Source organism: Sturnus vulgaris, chromosome 3 (assembly GCF_052056855.1).
Source record: "Sturnus vulgaris isolate bStuVul1 chromosome 3, bStuVul1.hap1, whole genome shotgun sequence".
Classification (NCBI taxonomy): domain Eukaryota; kingdom Metazoa; phylum Chordata; class Aves; order Passeriformes; family Sturnidae; genus Sturnus; species Sturnus vulgaris.
Window position 1 is genome coordinate 46,747,012 of NC_142245.1, and position 22,037 is coordinate 46,769,048.

Consider the following 22,037-nt stretch of genomic DNA (forward strand, 5'->3'; position numbering starts at 1 on the left):
AAAACACTGGTTTGCAGTTTAATTATGAAACTGAATAGTATCATCTCATTCAAGTTTTGGAAGAGTACCGTGATGTGGCCATTAACAGGGAGTACTGAATTTTCCATAAATAAGTCAAAGGGAGATAGTTTTCTTTGTCTAAATAATGAAGCATTCTTTACAAAAGTATACTAATTTTCATATTAGGTACTAATGGCTGTTTTCATTTTGCACTTTTGTAATGTAAAGAATAAAATGTGGTTTTCTTGATTCTGACTGTTAATAGGGATATCTGTAATTATTTTCACTTACATTAAATGTAACTGATTTTTATTATTTATGACTGTGTTGATATGACTGTATGCTGCTATTCAATATATTGTGAGCTTAAAATATTTTTCTTAAAGATTAATCTTAAAATCTTCAAAGTCTTGGATGTCATAGGTTAGATATTTGCGTATTAATGTGTTCGTGCTTTATAGTGATGTTTTTCTCTTTTTTAGGCTTCTGTGAAAACCAGTGCAGTTTTCATAAGTTTGACTAAATATGTCTCTGTTACTTCCATAGGCTGTGTAGCACGAACAGTAAATTCTCCCAACCAACATCTGTTACGAACTGATGATGTTATTAGCTGCTGTTTGGACCTGAGTGCCCCCAGCATCTCTTTCCGAATAAATGGTCAGCCAGTTCAAGGAATGTTTGAAAACTTCAACATAGATGGCCTCTTCTTCCCAGTTGTCAGCTTCTCTGCAGGAATAAAGTTAGCATCCCATCCAGTTGTTTGTGGTTTTTTCTTTTTTTTTTTTTCAAGTCTTCTTTTTTTTTTTTTTTTCCTGTATAGATGAATATGCTGAATATTTTCCTGGCTCTCTCCTCTAATTTCTTTCTGACATCTGCTTTTTCTGGACAAGTTCCAGTTCTTGGATAGTGAGGGCTACAAAGAAGTCCTGAAGACACACTGCATCTGTTGCTTTTCAGCATACCAGTGTATTCTGGTGGTTTGCAGACATATCTTAGAAACACCTTCTTAATAATTTCTTTACTGACACATTGCCACACATTACTACACATTCACTCCAGGGCAGTATTTTGCGTCAGCCTTTGATATTAAAAATATTTTTTCCCTAACTCACTTGTTATGAGGTATTATTTAAAGAGGCATTATCTGCACTTACCTTAAGAAATAGTGGTCATACACTTCCTTTGCTGCACCATGAGTTAATATGAATTAAATCTGTAATCTGCTGTACTGGTTTTCTATAACATTTCAAGTCACACTTGAGGTGCCAAACATCTGTTTCCATGTACTGAGCAGTTTGAGACCATAATATTGAAAAAGATTGCAGGGTGTTCCAGTGGGGAAGCCAACTTTATCAGAACTGGCAAAGGTGAAGGCTGAAAGCTGATTTCTGTTGGAGGCAGACCGATGCTGAGGGATCATTCAAAGAATGCCACAGAAGCTATCACACAGAGCACACACTCACCTCTTATTCCAGATGCAAAATACACTCCTTTAGACTTTGCTTTTGACAGTACAGGAGATAAAATGTAGTAAAATTATAGATCTGCATGCTACAAAATGCAAAACTATAAACTTGCATTCTTTATTTCTATTACAAGAAAAATTATTGACATATACTATTTGTGTGCTGCTTGCGGTTTTTGAGTGTGTGCTGGTATAGCATTAACAAAAATCTTGTATGATGCTCAGTAAACAAAACAGAGACAAAATTCTTCCAGTTTAAGGCTAGTTTTTTTGATGTTTTTGGTTCCTTTGGGATGGCAATGTTTTTGGAAGATTTTTCAGTTTTATGTCATTGCTATGTCATGTTGGTATTATGTCATTGCTACACCATTATTACCTCACTGACTGAAATTTTCAGTAATAAAAGGCCATGACATATTTATCATTTTGTCATGAGTGAAAGAGTGCTTTCACCTGGATTTCTATTAATGTAACAAATAAAAGTTTTAAGGAAGGAAATTTAGGAGTTTTTGTATTGTGTTCTAAGGATTTAGTGTTTTTTTGAGAGAAAAGAAAGAACCACACGGTTTTAAGTTCATTTCTCAAATGAGATTGAATGGAGACCTCCTCAATGGAGAGAGTTCTGAAATGCATGATTGATTACTCTGGGTTTTAATCTCTGCCTTTAGAGACTTAAAAGGCTGCTGCTTACTTTACAGGTGTGCTGAGTAAACTGATTAATCTCTCTCTGAGAGATTATTGGTCTTGTGATTTAAAATGCCTTCAGTGAAGTAAAATCAACTAGAAAAAAGAACCATTTGCTTTTCCCGTGTTTTTTTTTTTACTTCCTGTTTGACCAGCTGTTTGCTGTAGGCGTGGCAAAGAAAGGTAGAGCAGCACGGCTTCCTCTCAGAGGTGGAAGAAGCTGTGCCGCTGTACCTTTCTTTACTTCTTGACCTGTACACAATGAAAAGCTGCAATATTGACACTTCCACCTCCCCCCTTTTTTTTTTCTCTTTTTAAAATAGCATTTCATATTCTTTAGGCTTAGAGACTGATTAGGCTTTCCACCAGAGGTGTCTTGGTTACCTAAAGTAATTCTGATGTTTACAGGGTTCGTTTCTTGCTTGGAGGTCGCCATGGAGAGTTCAAGTTCCTTCCTCCACCTGGATATGCTCCATGCTTTGAAGCTGTCCTGCCAAAGGAGAAGCTGAAAGTGGAGCACAGCCGAGAGTACAAACAAGATCGTAGCTACACAAGAGACCTACTGGGTCCCACTGTGTCTCTGTCACAAGCAGCTTTCACTCCAGTTCCTGTAGATACTAGTCAGGTATGGAAATAAAAAATTGCATTTTCCTTCTTAAACACACACATATTACGTGCCTATTTTACTTCATTTCATTGAATTTGCACCTTGTCCCAGACTCATTTTATTCTTGGGATTTATTGAGAGATCTAGTTTGCACGAAGTTTGTCTGTTATGAAAGTTTGTCTCGGATGTCAAGCAATTTATTTGTAATAGCCTCTTCCTCTCTTATCTCTTCTCTCTTTAGATTGTTTTGCCTCCCCACCTGGAAAGGATTAGAGAAAAATTAGCAGAGAACATCCATGAACTTTGGGTTATGAATAAGATTGAACTTGGCTGGCAGTATGGACCAGTATGTACCTTCCAACTTAATTTTCTGTAAATTGCATAGTATTACTCAGCACATTGGTTTCAATATACTAATGGGACTGCATTTTTCATCATTCCCTCAAAATTAGTAAGCTTTTAAACACCTTCCTAGTGAAAGCATGTGGAAACCAACAGCACTTGGGCATTTCTGAAAAGAATTCTGATATTAAAGCTATTTGGTGCTGACATTTTCAGTCCAACTTTTAGCATAGAAGGCACATAGTGAGTTTTTCGCCTCCTGTTTGTTCTTGGAGCAAGATTTTCAACTGACTGGTGGAGTAAGCCAATGAAAACAGTGATTCTTGGTTCTCTTTACATGTGCTGACTGACATTACTCTTTTAGAAGTCCCAAAAGAGTATTGCCCATAGGAAATTCCACTAAATCTGATTTTTGCTTTCCTTTTCTCTACTTCTTCAGTCTCATGTCTTTATTAGGTGCTCTACATAACTATTTTCTTATCTCTCTCCTACTTTTCATGGAGTATGAAAAAAATTTTCTTTTTGAAGTTACTCAGTAAAAAAATTATATGTGCTATTATGCTTGTTATTTGTTTCCCAAGTGCTGTTTTATGAAGAAGTATTGCTGTGAAGAGTATATAGAAACATGCAGTAGGTACTAGACATAAGTGTAAAGATATGTATGTATTCTATTTTTGTTACTAGAAAGGTCTTGGGCTTGTGAGGAGTTCAGGTTACAGATTTAAGGTAACTTGGCATAGGTATTTATTTGGTGTAGCATACAGAAGTACTTAAAAATATATGATTAACAGAGAAGATCTTTAGATTTTGTTGTAAGTAATTTCCCCATGAAATCAAATGCAAAAGCTCAGTTAAATTAACGTGTCAAAACATTTTAATTGTGGTGTAATCATACCAGCTGTGAAGCAATCTGCAGGAACTCTTAGTGTACCATTCCGTATTGAGAGTCTAATTGTGCAGTTGAACACTATTGAAACCATACATGACAAGTATCAAGTTAAGCAGTGATAAAGTTAGTAATGTTCCAAATGAAAACTGGTGTTAAAGCTTTTAAATTACCTTACTTTAATGCATTGTGGTAGGATGTTCTCTCTGGGATCCTGACAGAGTATATGCTGGTCATTTTCTGGAGGTTGATTTCTTAGTCATACTAGTTCCTCACAAATTATTTTATCAGTATCACAGAATAAGCTGAGTTGGAAGGGACCCACAAGGATCAAATCCAACTCCTGACCCTGCACAGCACCATTCCCAAGAGTCACACTCTGTGCCCAAGAGTGTTGTCCAAACACTCCTTTAGGTGTGTCAGGCTTGGCACTGTGACCACTTCCTTGGGGAGCCTGTTCCAGTGCCCAAACACCCTCTGAGCAATGAGCCTTCTCCTAATGCCCCACCGAAACCTCTCCTGACACAGCTTCAGGCCATTCCCTCAGGTCGGTGCTTGCCCCTCCTTTTCTCCTCCTGAGGAAGCTGTGACTGCACTGAGGTCTCCCTTCAGTCTCCTCCAGGCTGAACAGACCAAGTGCCCTCAGCTGCTCCTCCAATGCCTTCCCCTCAAGGCCCTTCACCGTCTTCACTGCCCCGCTTTGGACACTCTCTATGAGTTCAATGTCTTTGTTACATTGTGGCACTCAGACCTGCCCCCAGCACTGGAGGTGAGGCTGCCCCATCTCAGAGCAGAGCAGGACAATTCCCTCCCTTGCCCGTCTGTGATGCTGTGCCTGATGTCCCCAGGACAGGGTTGTCCCTCCTGGCTGCCAGGGCACTGCTGCTCACGTTCAGCTTGCCACTGACCACGACCCCAGGTCCCTTTCCATGGTGCTGCTCTCCAGCATCCCATTCCCTGTCGTCTGTACACCCAGGGCTGCCCCATCCCAGGCGCAGGGTCCAGCAGTTTCCCTGGTTGAATTTCGTAGGGTTGGTGATTTCCCAGCCCTGTTATTCTTCCAGGTCTCTGTGCAGGGGCCTCCCTGCCCTACGGGGAGTCAACAGCTCCTCCCAGTTTTGTATCATCTGCGTTTAAGCCACTGTTGCCAATTCTAGTTCTCTGAATTAATGCGCTGCAGTTACTGAGTAGTGGGGGAAGGCATGGCACAGAAATTATCTTGTTTAGATGCACACAAGTCCTCTAATATTAGATTTTGTCTTTTTAGTTCAGAGCAAGATGTATTCTGTGTAATAGCTAGGGGTGTTTTTTCACCAAGTCTAAAATTTTAAAGGCTAAAAGAAGCTTTAAATAACCCTCCAGATTATTTAAGAAAGAATTGCTGTAGCATTTTTTATTCCTCCTACATATGTGGGTCATCAGATCTGTATGTAGCATCACCGAAGTGATACCCACTATTGCGTGTTATGTTACTATTGCATTCTATGCATGCAACAAAGTAATATGGCAAGCTAATGTAGAAAAATTATGGACTTTGTTAATTTGCTTCATTTTAAGTCTGAATACATGTACTATTGAAATCATCAGACACATTTGCATATCTTTGTTTCTATTCAATGTCACTGAGCACTTAAAAACAGCCACAAAAATTAGGAATTGATGCATGTCATGACTTCTGCCACTAGTATAATGTGCTTGCAAGGCAGTAGATTTTTATCTTGTGCTCAGAAAAAGAAACAGGAAGGTAACCCAAAAAATATGCATACTAGATAATAGAATTATTATACATTGTAGTTGTTGAACAGAAATAGTGTCACTGGGGGAAATAAATTAATATTGGAATTCTGAGGAAAATACCTGACAATTAAGACTTAAATTAGCTTTACATAGATCTAAACTGAGAGATGGTACCCTTTTTTTTTTAATACAGATTACTGTAGAATTTAGGAATCTGGAAATAAATATTTTCAGTGGTGCTAAAATATATTTCTCATTTTATCTTCTATTACTATTTATAAGTAGTTTTACAGTTGGATTGCCGTATTATCTGTCCGAAGAACATTAATCTCATCAAATCAAGATAAATATCCCCTGGAGACTGTAAAGATTTTTCAATCCAAAACATAAACAAATGACTGTTCAATTTGAGAATTACGTGCTTGGATCAAAATGCAAAAACTATGTAATTCAGAAATCTTATAGAGAAATGTGATTTTTTTTAATGAAATCAAACTGGATTAAGTAATAGTGTAAAGATCAATTTTGAAAAATGATAACAATTGGGCTTCCTAACTTTAACTGTTAACATTCAGTTTTTCAACAGAATTATTTGATTGATCAAAAATAATGTTATTTTTCAATAACTTCCACTTTGCAGATTTAGAGGTTAATATGAATTGTGAATTTATGGTCCATCAAAGGTTGACACAAATATGTTATAATACATAGTTTAAAAAGTTGTCTCAACCATATAGATGTTAACAACTGCATTGGGGTCTTTTAGGTAATATTTTCCAGCTAATATATTTTATCAAGCTTTATAGATGTTGTTGTCTGAACTCTAGCAGAAGATGCTAAACTGAGAGATATAGAGTGCTTGTAATTCAACCCTCCAAGTTTGTCTTTTTTGGTTATGGCCATTGTTAGACCAAAACTCTAGAAAATGAGCAGGTTAAATTTTTTTTTATCAAATTTTTAAGTTTATAAAATGTAGCATTTTGTAAATTATGGTCCATATGGCTCTCCCATCACTACACTAAAAGTAAATTCATGTTCCACTCGTGTGTGACTTCCAAACAGTCACTTCTGCTTCTATGGTACTGGAAATAACTTAGAAACAAACACTTTCTGAATTAAGAGATGCGGGAGATTTCTTTCATATTGTTATTTTCATCAGGTAAGGATTTCAGTACTATCTGTATCAGCATGCAAACTAGATGTAGAACTTTCGAAACATAGGGCTGAAGCTGAGATGGTACTTTATGGCTTGTATGTTAAAACAATATAGATTGCACTGTTCTTGAACTTTAAACATTTCCTGTGAACATCTGTATAATAGCATGTACAAATTAGCATTTATTCCACTTGAGAGATGCAAATCTGAAATTCATTTGCAAATGCAAATTCTGCCTTGAACACAGTGATAATGCTCTGAGAATACAGAATACATTCTTTTTTGAAGTACTGTCCAGTCTGAGTAATTCCAACAGGATCAGCTTTAAGTACCTTGTGGATTGGTCTGGTTTTAAATTTCTTTTGGTTTTTAAGGCTTGTTAAGTTATTTCTTTACTCTTTTCTCAGGTTAGAGACGACAACAAAAGACAACACCCGTGCTTAGTGGAGTTCTCGAAATTGCCAGAGCAGGAAAGAAATTATAACTTGCAAATGTCACTTGAAACACTGAAGTAAGTTGCTAGAACTTTTGAAGCTTATAGTTAGAGTTTCGTAAGGAGATTTAGAAGAATTATAAATTGACATGCAAATTAAAATTTGACATATAGGTGAATGTAATAGTATGCAAATGAGGGAGTGAGATACATAAATTAATTATATACTTGGCACTGAAAGTTACTTTGATAGTCTTTGTAGAATTATTGTGATAATGCTGATTGTGAAATGACAATTCAGACAATTTTTTTATCTAAGAGGAAAGAAAGAGATCCAAACTTTGAAAAAAAAAGAATCTTTGCTTCTTACTTGGTTTAACTCAATTTAGTTTAATTTTTTTTTTTCTTTATTGCTAAAACACACTTTGACACTCATTAGATATTTAGTTTTAGAAGATCCCTTGCTGCTATTTCTGTGTCTTTGTGCATGTTGCCACAGAACAAACAGTAGTAGGCATTCCCTCCTTTGGTGGATGAGTGGTTAAATGTGTGAATGTCATGGAAGTTCTCCAGCTGGAATGCTAGAAAATTTCAATGGGCTGTTAAAGGTTTGTTGAAGTAATCTAGTTTCTGGTTTACAAAATACAATTCCTCACCTCAGCTTTGTCAGTAAAGGAAGTGTGAGTTCTTACTTTGCTGTGAATTAATTGAAAAATCTATTAGTGTAAGTAATTTCTCCCATATGTAGCATTCCATATAGCCAATACGTAAAAATATTTCTCAAACTGATAAATGCTCTGTGGTAGATGTGGTTCTCTAGTCACCCATTCTTGAAATCTATTCTTTTTTTCTTCATGTTAGAATATAGTTGCGTTTTACTATTCAGAGAGTTTACAAAGGATGAATGTCTGCACGTGATTTTACTTCTCTGTGAATATTTTTCCTATATTTTTAAAATCTTTGCCATGTAAACTGATAGTGCAATATAGTGTTTATATGTAGAACACTCCTTCTAGAACTTCTTGCAGATTTCTTTTCAGGTCAGCTTCTCTGTGCTATTTACTGATCTACCCACATTCCCACAGTAAATAAATTACTCGATGAAAAACGAAGTACTTAGGGTCATATTTATGACCCTAAGTGCTAAACAGTTTAGAGAGGGATATTTTGCCATTATTTAGAGGTAAAGAATTCAGAGAGAAATTGAACTGGAAGGAAGAAAATAAGTTCAAATTTTCTATGGAAAGATACTAGAATTACAAGGAAAGTTTTTGAGCATTCCCCATCAGCAGAGGAATGTGCTAAGAATTCAAAATACATTCTTCCTTTCTGTTTTATGAAACTACAAAAGATGATGTCATTAACTTTCATTACAGTTGGATCTTTTCCTAGAATACTCTATATAATATGGCTCAGGCATCAGAAAAATCGTGCTCTCATAATTAAATGCACACTGCTAACGTTTCACTAAGTATTGAACATTTAATGAGCCCTTACATGATTACTGGTTCGATATCCAGTGCTTTTCTGATCCAACCCTATAAAAACCTCCATATTTCTGTTTTATAGACATACAAGTTATGGATTACGCTTTTTTAAAATTAATTTTATGGCTTACTCAAGAAAGAGTCTTTCCATTAAATGGAAAATATCCAAAATATAAAGCATTCAGTCCTTCTATGTGTTTCAAAATTTGTATGTTTACTTAAACTAAGTCCTTCTTAATTCCTTGTATTTGTCCTTGTTTTCTGATAAATGAAGTTCTAATTTTGTAGTATTGAGCTGTTATTATCATGTAGGCATCTGTTGTGCAGGGACGAGTCCTTGCTCAGTTTGTTTTGACAAGCTTGAAAATGTGGAATTAGTGAAAATGTGCGATTAGTGCACTAATCAGTTCTAGGTGACCCATAGATAATGACTTGAATTGTAACCTGTCTAGTCTACTAGCTGTCAGCCTTGACAGAGGGGAAGTGGGAAAGAAAATGTTATTTTAAAACTTCTAATAATTTTATTTACAATTTGCATCACACTGCATACTTGAAGTAGTTGCAGGACGTGGAGAATAAGGCCAGCTGTAATTGTCTTTTCCTTCGTGGGTTGTTGCCAGTTTTGCTGCCAGATGAGAGAGTTAGAAATCAAGGAAGATCTAGCTCATATTATCTTTTAGAACATTTCTTTTCCAGATCCTGGGATCTGTGTATATTTTTAAGTATGATTGAATACTTTTATGAGTTATAAAAATTACATACTGTAGGAAATGTCAACATGCAGGAATGAGTTGCTTTTGAAAATGTCATGGGATTAAAATATGCTTGCTCATACTGTTTCTGCACATGCTTATATATATATATTATAGTTCGCTCTTGCAATATACTTGCATATTTTTTCTTGTTCTTGCATATTATTTTTGACTGACTTTCCTGTTTCTATGTATTTACTCAGTCTTGTGTGATAATTACATATATGATTGTTATGGTGAGAGCTACATTCAGACACTTTCCTTGCTTAGATTTGAAGTGCTTTAATGGTCTTTCAGATTCTGCCAGTACAGTCTGTCATTTTATCCTCCTCTGGCACTCTTATTTGAATTTTTTTTATTTGAGTAGAGATAATTCCTGGCTTATATTACAAGAAAATTAGGGCTACCAGAGGTTAGTTTCTCTGTACTGCATTTCACTATTAGATATGTTCCCTCTCCTACTTATGCTGGTGATGGCTGCATAAGAATCATGTACTCTTTATGGCAGTTGAAATTTAGCTGCATGGAGTATTTTTAGCAGATAGTGTGTTTTGCAGGAAGGGACCATGGATATTAATTTCCTCATTTCTGATTTTACTGTCTAACTTTAAATCAGGGTTTACAGTCCATAACAGTAGGGCTTCATGTAGCTAGCACTAAAAATATGCTGTAAGAATCTCCTTGAAACAGACAACTCATCTGCCAAGAGAAATGATGTTAGAAGAGTATCTTGCTCTCTTTTTTTCCCCTCCTGTCAGTTCAAGAGCAGTAAATATACTTAGAGGAAGACTAGAAAATACCGTTTTAGCTAGTGGCAAGAACAAATAAAAAACTTGTTTGACACCTTTCTTCCACTTCAGGAAAATTTGGAATGGAGTCCAAGGTATTACACCTGTGGTTTCTTCTCTAATCAGTTTCTATCAAAGATATGGTTATTACCCTCAAGTTTTGAGAAAATTCTCCAAAGTTAAGTCTCTGACTTTTGTCTAGGATTTCTATTCATTTCAATGCAATATTTTATTAATGCACCTAGACTAAGGAAAGACTATAAGCCAACACTGAATATAAATGCAGGAACAAATAATTAATAATTTACAGATCAAATCCTAGAGACAAATGAGACTTAGAGTTTATGCTGCTTTACAATGTGGCTACAATGAAAGCAGGAAGAAATAATCAGAAACCCAGTTAGTGCTGTTAGCCCTGTTTTACGTTTATGTAACTAGTGTTTGTTTTTTGAAATGAGGTGCATTTTGCAGAGTCAGACTGCAGTGGGCTGATTCAGTGGCTCTGTGGTATAAGCCTTGTGGTGGGTACAAAATACACTGTCTAGAGTGAGTAAAATGGCAGTTTTGGCCTAATGATGTCATGCATTCTGCTGTCAGTTCTCTCTTCAGTAGCATATCCTAAAAAAATCCAGATCCAACTGAAATCTTTAATAGCTTCCTCATGCTAAGGATAAGTGATATTTTATGCCTTTTTTCCTTTGTATAGCTGTGATATAAGTAACAAAACATAGAAAGATGTGGGTATGAAGCAGTATGAGTGAGTATGTAAGTGGTATGAGTAAGTATATAAAGCAGAAATAATAGTCCAAGGACAATCTTCAAACTGATACCTCATAGATGGAATATACTATATCATAGTTCCATTTTGAAGTACTTTACTTATATTTTTACTAAATTTTTTGGAGCATCTTGTGGCATTTTCTTAACACTATCAGAAAGCTTATTACATATACAAAAAGGCTGGTGTTGGTATTTCCATATCATATTGTAATAATTTCCATAGGTCTCATTTGTTTTATAGTGCCATTTATAGACACTATAGTGTGCCTATAAACAGTGGGAACTCTAAACATAGAAACATTGTCAGTAATTAATCTCTGATTTCTGTGCCCTAGAACCCTGTTGGCATTAGGTTGCCATGTAGGAATTGCTGATGAACGTGCTGAAGAAAAAGTGAAAAAAATGAAACTTCCAAAGAAGTAAGTTGAAGTTCAATGTCTTCTTGTTAGGCAGTGTGAATTAAGTGAATTCTATTTTAAGAATTCAATATTTGCACTGCTAGTTTTATTAGTTCTTGGGCATGCATGTGTATGCATGAATTCTCCGGAATTTTCAGAAATATTCACATACCATAAATCACAGTTTTTATTCCAGATATTTCTCACCTGATGCATAGACAAATTTTAGGATTTTTTGTGCTATGTTGTAATGTCTGACATTCATTGTTATGTGTTTCTTTTATATATTATGTGTATCACAGAGACTTTGTAAAGAATTTTTACAGTAAATTTGCCAATGTATTTTACTGTGCTGCAGATATTTAAAGTTTGAAAGTTCTCAAATGGCCATGACTTTAGGTGTAGAGAACTGGTACAATCACTTGACTTTTTTCTAAGTAATCTGTTTGCAGCAGCATTGGTAGGACTGGGTACCACAGTTCTGAAACCAGCTATCATGGCCCAGCCAAGTTGCCCTGGCTCCTTAGCACCAGTGTACACACACAAAGTTTGAGAATAAAGAATTTGGGAACTTGGACACAGTTGAGATAATGGAACTTTAGTTTCATATGCCTGTCTGACAGCCCTACTGCCCAACATATGCTTGAGCCCGTGGGATGAAGGAGGATTATATAATATGTAAAAAGTCAGAAAGGCAGAAAGGTAAATGCTGCAGTTTTTCTAGGAAAGAACTTCTGCATGGTCTGTTATTCCTGAATTTAAGATAGTAATTTAGTTTCCTTGGTTATGACTCAGAGCAATGGTAAGTGCTGACTGCTGAGTTCCTGCCACCAGTAGCAACTCATTTCTCTTTGCAGGAATGTGCTCTGTGCAGAAATAGCTGCTCCTCTGGTATTGCATATCTCCATTATTCACAGCAATCCTTCACTGACCCATACCCTTGCATTACATGCAGTCCCTGAGGCCAGTGTAATTACCTCCAGCATGTTTACCTAAAGCAGGTCTTCTTTCTTCCTTTTGTGAGCCAAAAGCCTGTGCCCCATTCTGCCAAGATTTCTGCAGGCTTCTAGGTAATACCTTACTACAAGGTAGCTGCAAGAACCTGGACCATCAAGTCTTTGATATCTACCACACTGCTCAGATTTACATACCCTTGATATTACAGTTTCAGAATCCCTGATGTGGCAGCTTTGCCAGAATGAATGGGAATAAAAGCAGGGAAATAATTTAAGTTCCACCCCCCAAATTGTTCTTCAGTTTCAATGTCCCAAAATAACTGTATATCTCTCAAAGAAGAAAAGATATCTCGGGTCTTCTGTATTTTCGTTCTGAATTTCCTGGGCAGTAATATATGTGCATTTGCAAGATTGTTCAAGTGAATCAAATTTCCTGCTTTTGAAAAACTGCAGCTAAATCTCAAGTCTGAAGAAATTATACTTTCTAATATAAGAAGACCAGTGATGTTGAATATTTTTAATGTCATTAACAGTCATAACTTTAGAAACCTGAAGTCATACCATGCATACAAAGTCAGAATTTTGATACCTCACATAATGGATTGAATTTGATACCTCACATATAATATCAAAAAGGAAAGGAAAACATTGTGGCTATATTCTTACAAGCTTGTGCAGGGGAGCATGACAGGAAAGAGCACGGTAATTGCCAATCTGACAAGTGTGTTACTTTCATACGTTTTACTGTTTCCATTACTGTCTTGTTTTATTCATCTCACTGAAGTGACTTCACAGATACCTGATGAGAGGTAGCTGTGAGGGCAGTGAACTCTTGTGTAATAGAAACCTGCAGATTGGGAATTATGTGGATGGCTGAATTTTGGAATTACGTTCTTGAATTGTTGTTTTCAAACTTCAACTTTTGAAAAAGTTTTTTTTTAAGTTTTTTTAAATTTTTCAAAATTATACTTTTTCTATTTACTGTGGTAATTTTGAAGGAAGTTTCAACCTCTTATTTATAGATGGTAATCCCTCTTAAATACCTAGTCATTTTAAATTATTGTTTTCAACAAATAATTTGTTTAAATTGTTTTAAAATGGTTGTCACAGAAGATAATTAAGGTTGGTAAAGTATTTGAATATTTTAGGATATAAATGGGGATAAATACTGTTTATTTTTATGGGTTTCTCTCTGTCAGTACAAATAAAGAAAATACAAGAAAATTACCAAATTGTTTAGAAAATAATTGAGCAATTATTTACACTAATCATTCTTTATACACCCCAGGGTGTATAATTTCAGTGAGAGAATGTTGTTTATTTTCCACAGACTCCTTTTGTTTCAACAAAAACAGTGCTTTGTATGCTGGAGGAGAAATAGAATCACAGAATCATTTAGGTTGGAAAAGACCTTTAATGCTTTATGTCCTCTATTGAAGGATTGCTCATAAGTAAAGTAGGAGATTTCTATAATTAATTGGAAGGGAATAACTTTACGAAAGTAGCATTCCTAGGAGCACTGAAAAAAGAGAGGAAGCTGCCTTTGTATTCTGAAGTCATGCTTAGATTTTAAACATTTGCTCCTATGATTTGAAGGATAGTTAAGTTATGAATTATTATGGAGACAAGCTTTCAAGGTGGATTTTAAAACTGGTCTTGAGTAAGGCATTTGACCTGTTCTCTTAGCATCCCTTTGTGTAACAGGAAGAATCTATTTTCTCTGTTCGGTAGGAAGTAGATAGAATTTAGTAAGTATTGTCATCTGCTCAGAGGTAGCAATAATATTGTTGACATAAGCATTTAGATAAACAACATCTTCATCTACTACTGTGGCATTACTAAAATACTTTAAAAACATTTTTAGTTCAGACCATTTTGTGTAGCTTTCATCACCAATTATATCATCCCATCAAAATGCAATTAGCTTGAAACAGAATTTTAAAAAAATCAGTAATCAAGTTTACATTATTATTCTTTATGTTCAAAGGTAGATGTCTTATTTATATAGATATATTGCATAGATGTAATTTCTTTCTTTTGTGCTTTCTCTTAATTTTTTTTCTTGCTGAAAAGTGACTGCAAGTTCTGTTTTTTTTCAACAGCTATCAGTTGTTGAGTGGATATAAGCCAGCACCCATGGATCTGAGTTTTATCAAGCTGACCCCCTCTCAAGAAGCTATGGTGGATAAACTAGCAGAGAACGCTCACAATGTCTGGGCAAGGGACCGTATAAGGCAAGGCTGGACATACGGCATCCAGCAGGTAAGTGCTAAATTCAGACACTTAAACCAGCACTTATCTATTGAGATACTTCACACCTAATGCAAATAGTGGTGGCACACAGTCAGAAGGAAACAGCTAGTGAATGCAAGTTTGTCAGTCAAAGAAAACAAAACTACATAATATAAAGCAATCCTGCTAAATAGCAGTATGATACTCTTTTACAAGCAGTATTAAAAAACTTGGTGGTATAGTCTTGTTTGCTGTCTTGATCTCAGGGTGAGAAAATTGCATGCAAGAAGTTAATGTGCTCCAGTATTTTAGGAAATGTAAATATTGACTTTCACTAAGGGAATAATTTAAATGTTTGCAGTTCTGGGAATTGAATAATTTTGTTTAGCCAGGAAAATCAGAATGTAAACTTCTAGTAATAACTTTGCTAATATGTTGTATTACTGGCAGAACATGTGTTTAACTGGGAATAGTTAAGTCAGTCTCAAAGTTCCAGTCCTACTTTAGTTGTTCTGCTCCAGTGAATAAGAATAATATTTGGTAGCTATCCCAATGTGTTACAAGGGAGGAGAGTAAGAGTAAAGCATGGTGGATTATTAAAAGCAAAACTCAGGTTCTTTGGTTTCTTTAAAAAACCCCCAATACCAGTCATTTGGGTATACCATGAGCCTAATTTAATATTTTTCAAGACAGCTTCTACATTAAGTTTTCCCTTAAGTTTTTATATTCCTTTTAGGATTGATTGTGAATTTTATATACAGAAAGATCTCTTCACTTGTGTTAATAAATGTGTTGTAGCATTTCACAGTGAAATTATAGGACAATTTACCCCTTGGGGAAAATGAGTTTTCATGGTTTTGTGCTGAGCATAAAAGCTCAGCTTTATTATTTTCGCAAAAAATGAGAAACAGCTGTTTTGTAGGTACATACCCTTTTCTTCCTACAAACTGTGGTTTTGTTTTTGACAAATATTTGAGTTTTACATTTCAGTGCCATATATGTCAAATTTTGTTCTCCTACAGGACCAGAATTCATTCTTTTTGTAAAACTTGTGTGTAAAATAAAAAAATAAGCTTGGTTTTTATATATCAAATTAAGCACTTCACCTTATTACATACAGGTATGCTCTTGTGCCAAAATAAATGCTGCATATCTGCATTTCAGTATTGTTCATTACAGTATCGTACTATGAAGCTGTCATTGTGTTACTTTGTAAGCTACTTAGGAAATCTATGTTCTGTATTTGAGTCTAGAGAGACAGTGAGTCAATTCTTCTGTTTGCAGACTGCAATATGTGTATATGCTCTACTAGAAAAACACTGAAGATAATTGTTTGTACAACTCCTCTGCTTTTCCCAGGATGAAACTTTTCCATAATACTGAACCTTTAAGTAAGAGGTGGCCTTGTGAAGTGCTGTTAACATTTCTGATGGAATATTAATCATGAGAAGTATTTGGAATGATGGTTTTCTGTTGTCAGATAGGGGGAGGGGATTAATTAGTTTTGAACTCACTATTTGTGTTCTGTGTTTATGGAGTCAGTGCAGAATTCATTTCTAGAATGAAAAACTGTATGCTCAGAAGAAGTATTTCTGCTATATTAAAGAATGCACTCAAGAATTTTACCATGTCTCCCATTTTTTTTATTATTCCAGAAGGCAATCATTTTCAATAGAGGACCTTGCCAATTGGGAGCTGTGAAATGAATTAAAGTTGGGAAATAGTTACAACTTTGATAGAAACTTGACATAGCCCAAAATTAAATTTAGTTTTGCAACAGAATTGCTTGGTTAAGATAAAGTTAAGAAGTTTCTGGAATCAAATCTCTTAGCTAATTATATTTCTAACTAGCTTTGAGAAAATTATGACTCACGTGTAGTGAATACATTTTCTTAGATCTTGAAAACAATTTAACCTACCTTTTGTATCAGTGTATCTTTGAAAAAAATAATTTTGCCGTATTTATTGGAGTGAATTTGCAGCTAAATTGCATGTTTTCTGAATTGGTGAGATATTAAGTAGGAAAGTCAATTAAATGATGATGTTAAAGGCTTTCTCAGTGTTATTGGTTTGGGAATGATATGTAAAAGATAAATTGGGAGTGGGTGGCAATGAAAAAAGTTTCTCCTTTATATCTTCACAATATTTTTATTATACACTGTCTTTATGTATGTTTTGGTATGTTTGGTTTTTGTGCCTGTTGATATACAAAATTCTGCATTTGAAGAGGTGTGATGTGATAGTCATAAATCATTAGTTTTATTATGGTTCCCAAAAGGCAGTGGAGTTGCTCAAGACCACAACTTGGGTTTTAAAAAAACACCCTAAAACCCCCCAAAAAACATTGATCAGATGAATCCAGTATGGGATATAACCTAAAATTAATCACTTCAGAAGAATAATGAAGTCAGTCTTATGTTTTCAGTGCTGTGTTTAGGGAAAGAGACTAAACTGATTGTTGAACCACAAATGTTGTAGCCCTGTGAGGAGATATTTTTGAGCCTCACCAGGAGAGAGCAGAGGGGAAAAAGGAGGACTCTGATCTACTCACTGATCAGCTCTCTATATTTCATCTTCTGACTCCTAAAATAGTTTCCTGAGGGAAACTCTTGGAACTCTGGCCTTCCCTAGGCTCCCTTCTAATAAATGTCCTGCTCACCAGATGACAAAATTTAACGTGAAAATTAAATCTCTGCTCACTTATTAAAATTTATAGTCTGGTATGAGAAAACTCATGGCAACTAGAAGTTTTGTTTAAAACTCCTTAGCCTTGTAATAACTTGTACATTACCCATTTTTCAAGAGTTTGAAAAGATTGACTCCATAGCCTCAAAGATGTCTGACTAGACAAATAGGATTTAGGCATCTGCATCCATTTTGATTCCCAAGGACAATTTTTTTTATAAAAACGTTATCAGAATGGTTTAGTTTAGTTTTCAGATATTTTTTTAAGCAGTTGGTGTGAATCAAGCTCTGATTTTGACTACTGGGTTGTGCTCTGAAAGAGTCTTAGACAAATGCTTCTGCTCTAAAATTTGACTGGGCTTAGGTATATATGATAAATATTTAACTGTTCTTCCTTATCAAAACAAAGACAGTTACAGGCATGCAGAAAGGAGTCTGGAGAATTAAAACCGAAAAGCTTAAGTTCCTGTAAAACTGATCATATTTGGAGTTGGAAAACCAATTAATTGGGGTTTTGTGGTATTGAGTGCTTATGCTTTAAACATCCAAGAATTTTTTGACTGACTAAAGACCTTTGTGTGTTGAGTTGTGCACTGTTGTTGAGAATGCAATGGAGTGGTGCAGTGAACAGTGTCATAGTTATGCTTTCAGCAGATTGTTAAATGGGGACAAGAGCTCAGAAATATTCATGACCTTCAGGAAGGAGATTTACATGATCAATAGTATGCTTTACTCCCTTATTCCTGGCAGACAAGTTACCATAGTCTCATGGATAGTTATGGATAGTTATGCTCTTTTTCAGCAATAGTATGTCTTGCAGGAGCTACTGTGCTTTGGATGTTGATGTTGATTTGCTCTTAATTCCATAATATTTCTCTTTTCAAATATTTTCTTTTTCTTCGGAAAAAAGACCAACATCTGAGTTTCAAGAGTGCTTACAATGTACAGATAACAAATACCATTTATTAAAATCCATAAGAAGAGAGCAGAAGAGCAAGGTGCTCCTTTCTGAGTGCACTGCAGAGGCTCCTCTCATTTAGCTGGCATACATATCCCATGGCAAGCTGCTAGCTCTGGCTGTTGTCCACGCTGCTACATGCTTCTGCTTGACTCCTATGGGTTTATTTCACGGGCTACATTTTGTCATCCCATCATATTACTGTGACATGCTACAGTACTGGGATAAAGTGACATGATGATAATAAATATAATACTATAAACAGATCTTGCAGAGCTGTAAAAGAGTTTCTTAAGGGAAAGAAGCTTACAGGTGTTTTAAAGTAGATGAGCTAATCACTGGGAAATATGTTATGAACAGCAATTGTGCTGTGGCTGTAGGATGAATTAAATAATCTAGTAGGTCTGTTCAGTATGAGAGCCTCATCATTTTGGGATTATATAAAATGAAAAAAATTAAAGGGATACTCTCAAGTAATTAATGTATAAAAAAATTCTTTCTTTAAAAACTGTTGGGAAAAATACCTTCCAACTTCCAAATTTCCTTTCTTCTAAATCCATCACTGCTTGTCAGGCTTTTTTCTTAACAAGATATAATAAGCTACATTTTATGCATTACTATATACAGTATTTTTGTTCTGCTGCTGCAGAACCAGCCAGCCAGCCAGGAGAGGGAGCACAAATTAAGTAATAAATCCTGTTCCCAGAACTGTCCTGACAGATGTGATGACACTGATCACAAACAAGTATTTTTTGACAGTACAGACTCACAGTTGCTTATTGCTCCATGAAGGGAGAAAGCAAAAGGAACATAGCAGGTAGGAAAAAATATGTATTTCTGTTTACAAGAACACATTAAGTAGCAAGGGTAAGTGGAAAAACAAGCATAAAAATCAGTATGAAAGTACTTGACAGTGTCCCTTTAAGGGAGAACATGATTACCTGAAAATTAGTGGTCTTGGAACTGGGGAAATAGTAAATGAACAAGGGTAGATACAGGAGTTAGATCCAGGCAAAGAAGCAATATGTCCTTCCACTGAATGAACTAAAACCATCACATTTGTGCTATGAGAGAAGGGTTTTGGTTTTCTTACCTTCATGGACTTAGATATTAAGTTCTGTCATAATTACATGAGGGGTTTAGGGGTTTTTTGGTTACTTTTAGGGCTTTTTCTTAACAAGATAATGGAAAAATAGCATTGAAGTATAGAAGCATGTATTTGTGACAAAATTTTCACAATCTAATGGAAAACATTCAGAACTCATATAAGTTTATCCATGAGCTTAGGGTACTTTTTTGACATTCATAAAACTGTGATTTTATGCATACAGGAGAATCCCAACATCCATATAAATAAGGAAAAGACAGAAGAGAAGAGATAAGAGTCAAACTTAGAGATCAGAAAGCAAATGAAAACAAAAAAAAAGAAAATGCCTCATTCCTATTTCTGCATACATGACTTCTCGGTCTCTTCACTGATTGTAGAGATCACAGGCATAGATTCTTTCACATTTTGCTTATATACATTGTAACATATCCAGATAGCTTAGTCAAAGAGTATCTTGCTTTTTCTTCATGTTGCATTGTGTTCTGGTTAGAAAAGTTAACAATCAGAAATCTCATTTATACTGAAAAAGGAAAAATTATTAAAAATCTCACAGCTTTAACAATTGCTTATAAATATTAGCAAGCTAAAATTTTCCTTCCATTGTGTGAAAAGCATCTTTAAAAAGATGCACTGCATTTCCCATCCTAGAATAGTTCTGTTGGTATTGCCAAGCAATTATATGAAATCTTACTTCTCTTCAGCTGAAAAATGCAAGACATTTTGGTCTTTTAAAGTGAGGATCTTATTTTTTTCAGATTTATAGAAAGTATATGTCATCATTAGTTGATCACGAGTTGGTCTTCTCAGAGTGCCTAAAGCTGCCATGCAAGAGAGGCATTGCTCTGAAAAGTCAGGCTGGGTGAAATATGCATGTGTGGGAAAAATCATGTCTTGCTTATTTTTTCATTAAATTTATATAAAACCAGCATCTTGTTCTTGTAAAAACCACTAATGTTACCTCACTTTGACATTTCACATGATTTATACTGATATATTAGTACCTTCCATTTATAGTCAGGGCACATTCTGCCAGGCATTCCATATGGCTGTGGTCCTCAGTGAAGATGCCAGAAGCTGTACACATATTACTAAGGATGCACATACTTCCAAGGTTAGAACTGAACTGCTAGTATTCCAGGTGAGGAATACAACCTCTTATTTGGTTGGATACATTTGGATTATCAACATTACTAAGAATACAGCTTTGTGACAACTTTATTTTGCTTTCTGGTTCTCATGCTCTGGACTTTGAAAATTACTTTTTTATTAAATACCAGGTTAGAATGGTATTTTGCCTTTTCCTCTATAAGATGATTTTTAGTTTTCCTGGTTTCTGGTTAAACATGAGCTGCTGTGAGAGGTGTGGAAAAGCTAGCCCTCTGGATAGCAAGGCAGGGAAGGTGTGGTGTAGGTAAATGATCCTGCTCACGGTGTCTGTGCTGCACACACTCACACGGTGGCTCGCTGCTTTCTGGCAGCACTGTTGTCAAAGCTTGCCCTGTAGCATTTGTTGTGGCAATTTCTCAGAAATCTCTGTGCTAGTGAGAAGTGTGGATCTTGCATGTCGGTGGAGATAGGACAACAAGCAGAATCAATTCACAGCTGTGGAATGAGGGTTTGATAATGGTGCAAAGGGAGCTGAGAAAACGAGCACATCTGTCTCACTGGATGTGCGCTGAAATACATTTGTTTTGTGCTTGTAGTTTAATAGCCTTGCTTATGAGAACAAAATAATTTCAGTACCACACAGAATATGTATTTGTACAGATCTAGTACTTTGAATCACAAAATATGTGTTCCCAATAAAGCATTATCATATTTTTCCTGCACTCTTCCTACAGTGTGTTTTAACTTCACCATCTTTTCCTTTCTTTCTTTCTGATAAGCACTTATTTACATATATTTCTGGTGACCTTTTGTTCCCTTTAGTCTAGTAGTCTGTACTGTACATGAACTACTCAGAGATTTGGGAAGGTTCGGGAGTGCAAAGCTTTGCAATACAACTTTTATAGCTCTGAAAACTATATTAATATTTTCAGATGTCTTTTAGAGGTTTATATGACCCTTTTTTTTGTTTGTTACTGAATTACTGCTGAAGCACACAGCCTTATTAGACACACTGTATCTCTTAATAGGTTCTTTTAGAGCTGCTTATAGAATTTGACTATGGTTTTCTTGCTGTGACAGACGATTGGTTGTAGGCAATATGGATATTTCTCGTTTCATTCACATGAGATCTGTCTGTGCAAGTTCCAAAACCAGTTGCAGGTCCAGTGCCATGAGATCAGATATTTACATATCGTAGACTCATTGAACAAAAGAATGCACTTTACATATGGTGTGTGTTTCATTTGAGTTACTTTGGAGCAGTGTTCTTTACCTGTCACAAAAGTTTTAAATGGCTTGTTGAGTTTTTTGGGGGGTGTGTGTTTTTAGGTATTTTTTCTGTAGTTCTTTTCCTTTTAAGAGCTATGTGTAGTTAGAAATATGTATGCAGTTAAATTGGCCCATTGTTGACCTTATTCATATCCTTTTATACCCTACAAATAAGTGTATGTGTGCCCATTCAAATAGTTGTTTGTT

The 22,037-nt window shown here is 35.4% G+C and overlaps 1 protein-coding gene across 10 annotated transcripts in view; it reads left to right on the forward strand.

The window, feature by feature from the left end:
- Nucleotides 1-22,037, forward strand: part of RYR2 (ryanodine receptor 2) — a 377,449-nt gene that overhangs the window by 206,031 nt on the left and 149,381 nt on the right. For all 10 annotated transcript variants that reach the window (XM_088161537.1, XM_088161539.1, XM_088161542.1 and 7 more), the window contains 6 exons: nt 547-739; nt 2,558-2,774; nt 2,998-3,102; nt 7,285-7,388; nt 11,453-11,536; nt 14,574-14,733. In XM_088161537.1, coding sequence (XP_088017663.1) covers nt 547-739; nt 2,558-2,774; nt 2,998-3,102; nt 7,285-7,388; nt 11,453-11,536; nt 14,574-14,733 — 863 coding nt within the window. The remainder of the gene's footprint in view (nt 1-546; nt 740-2,557; nt 2,775-2,997; nt 3,103-7,284; nt 7,389-11,452; nt 11,537-14,573; nt 14,734-22,037) is intronic.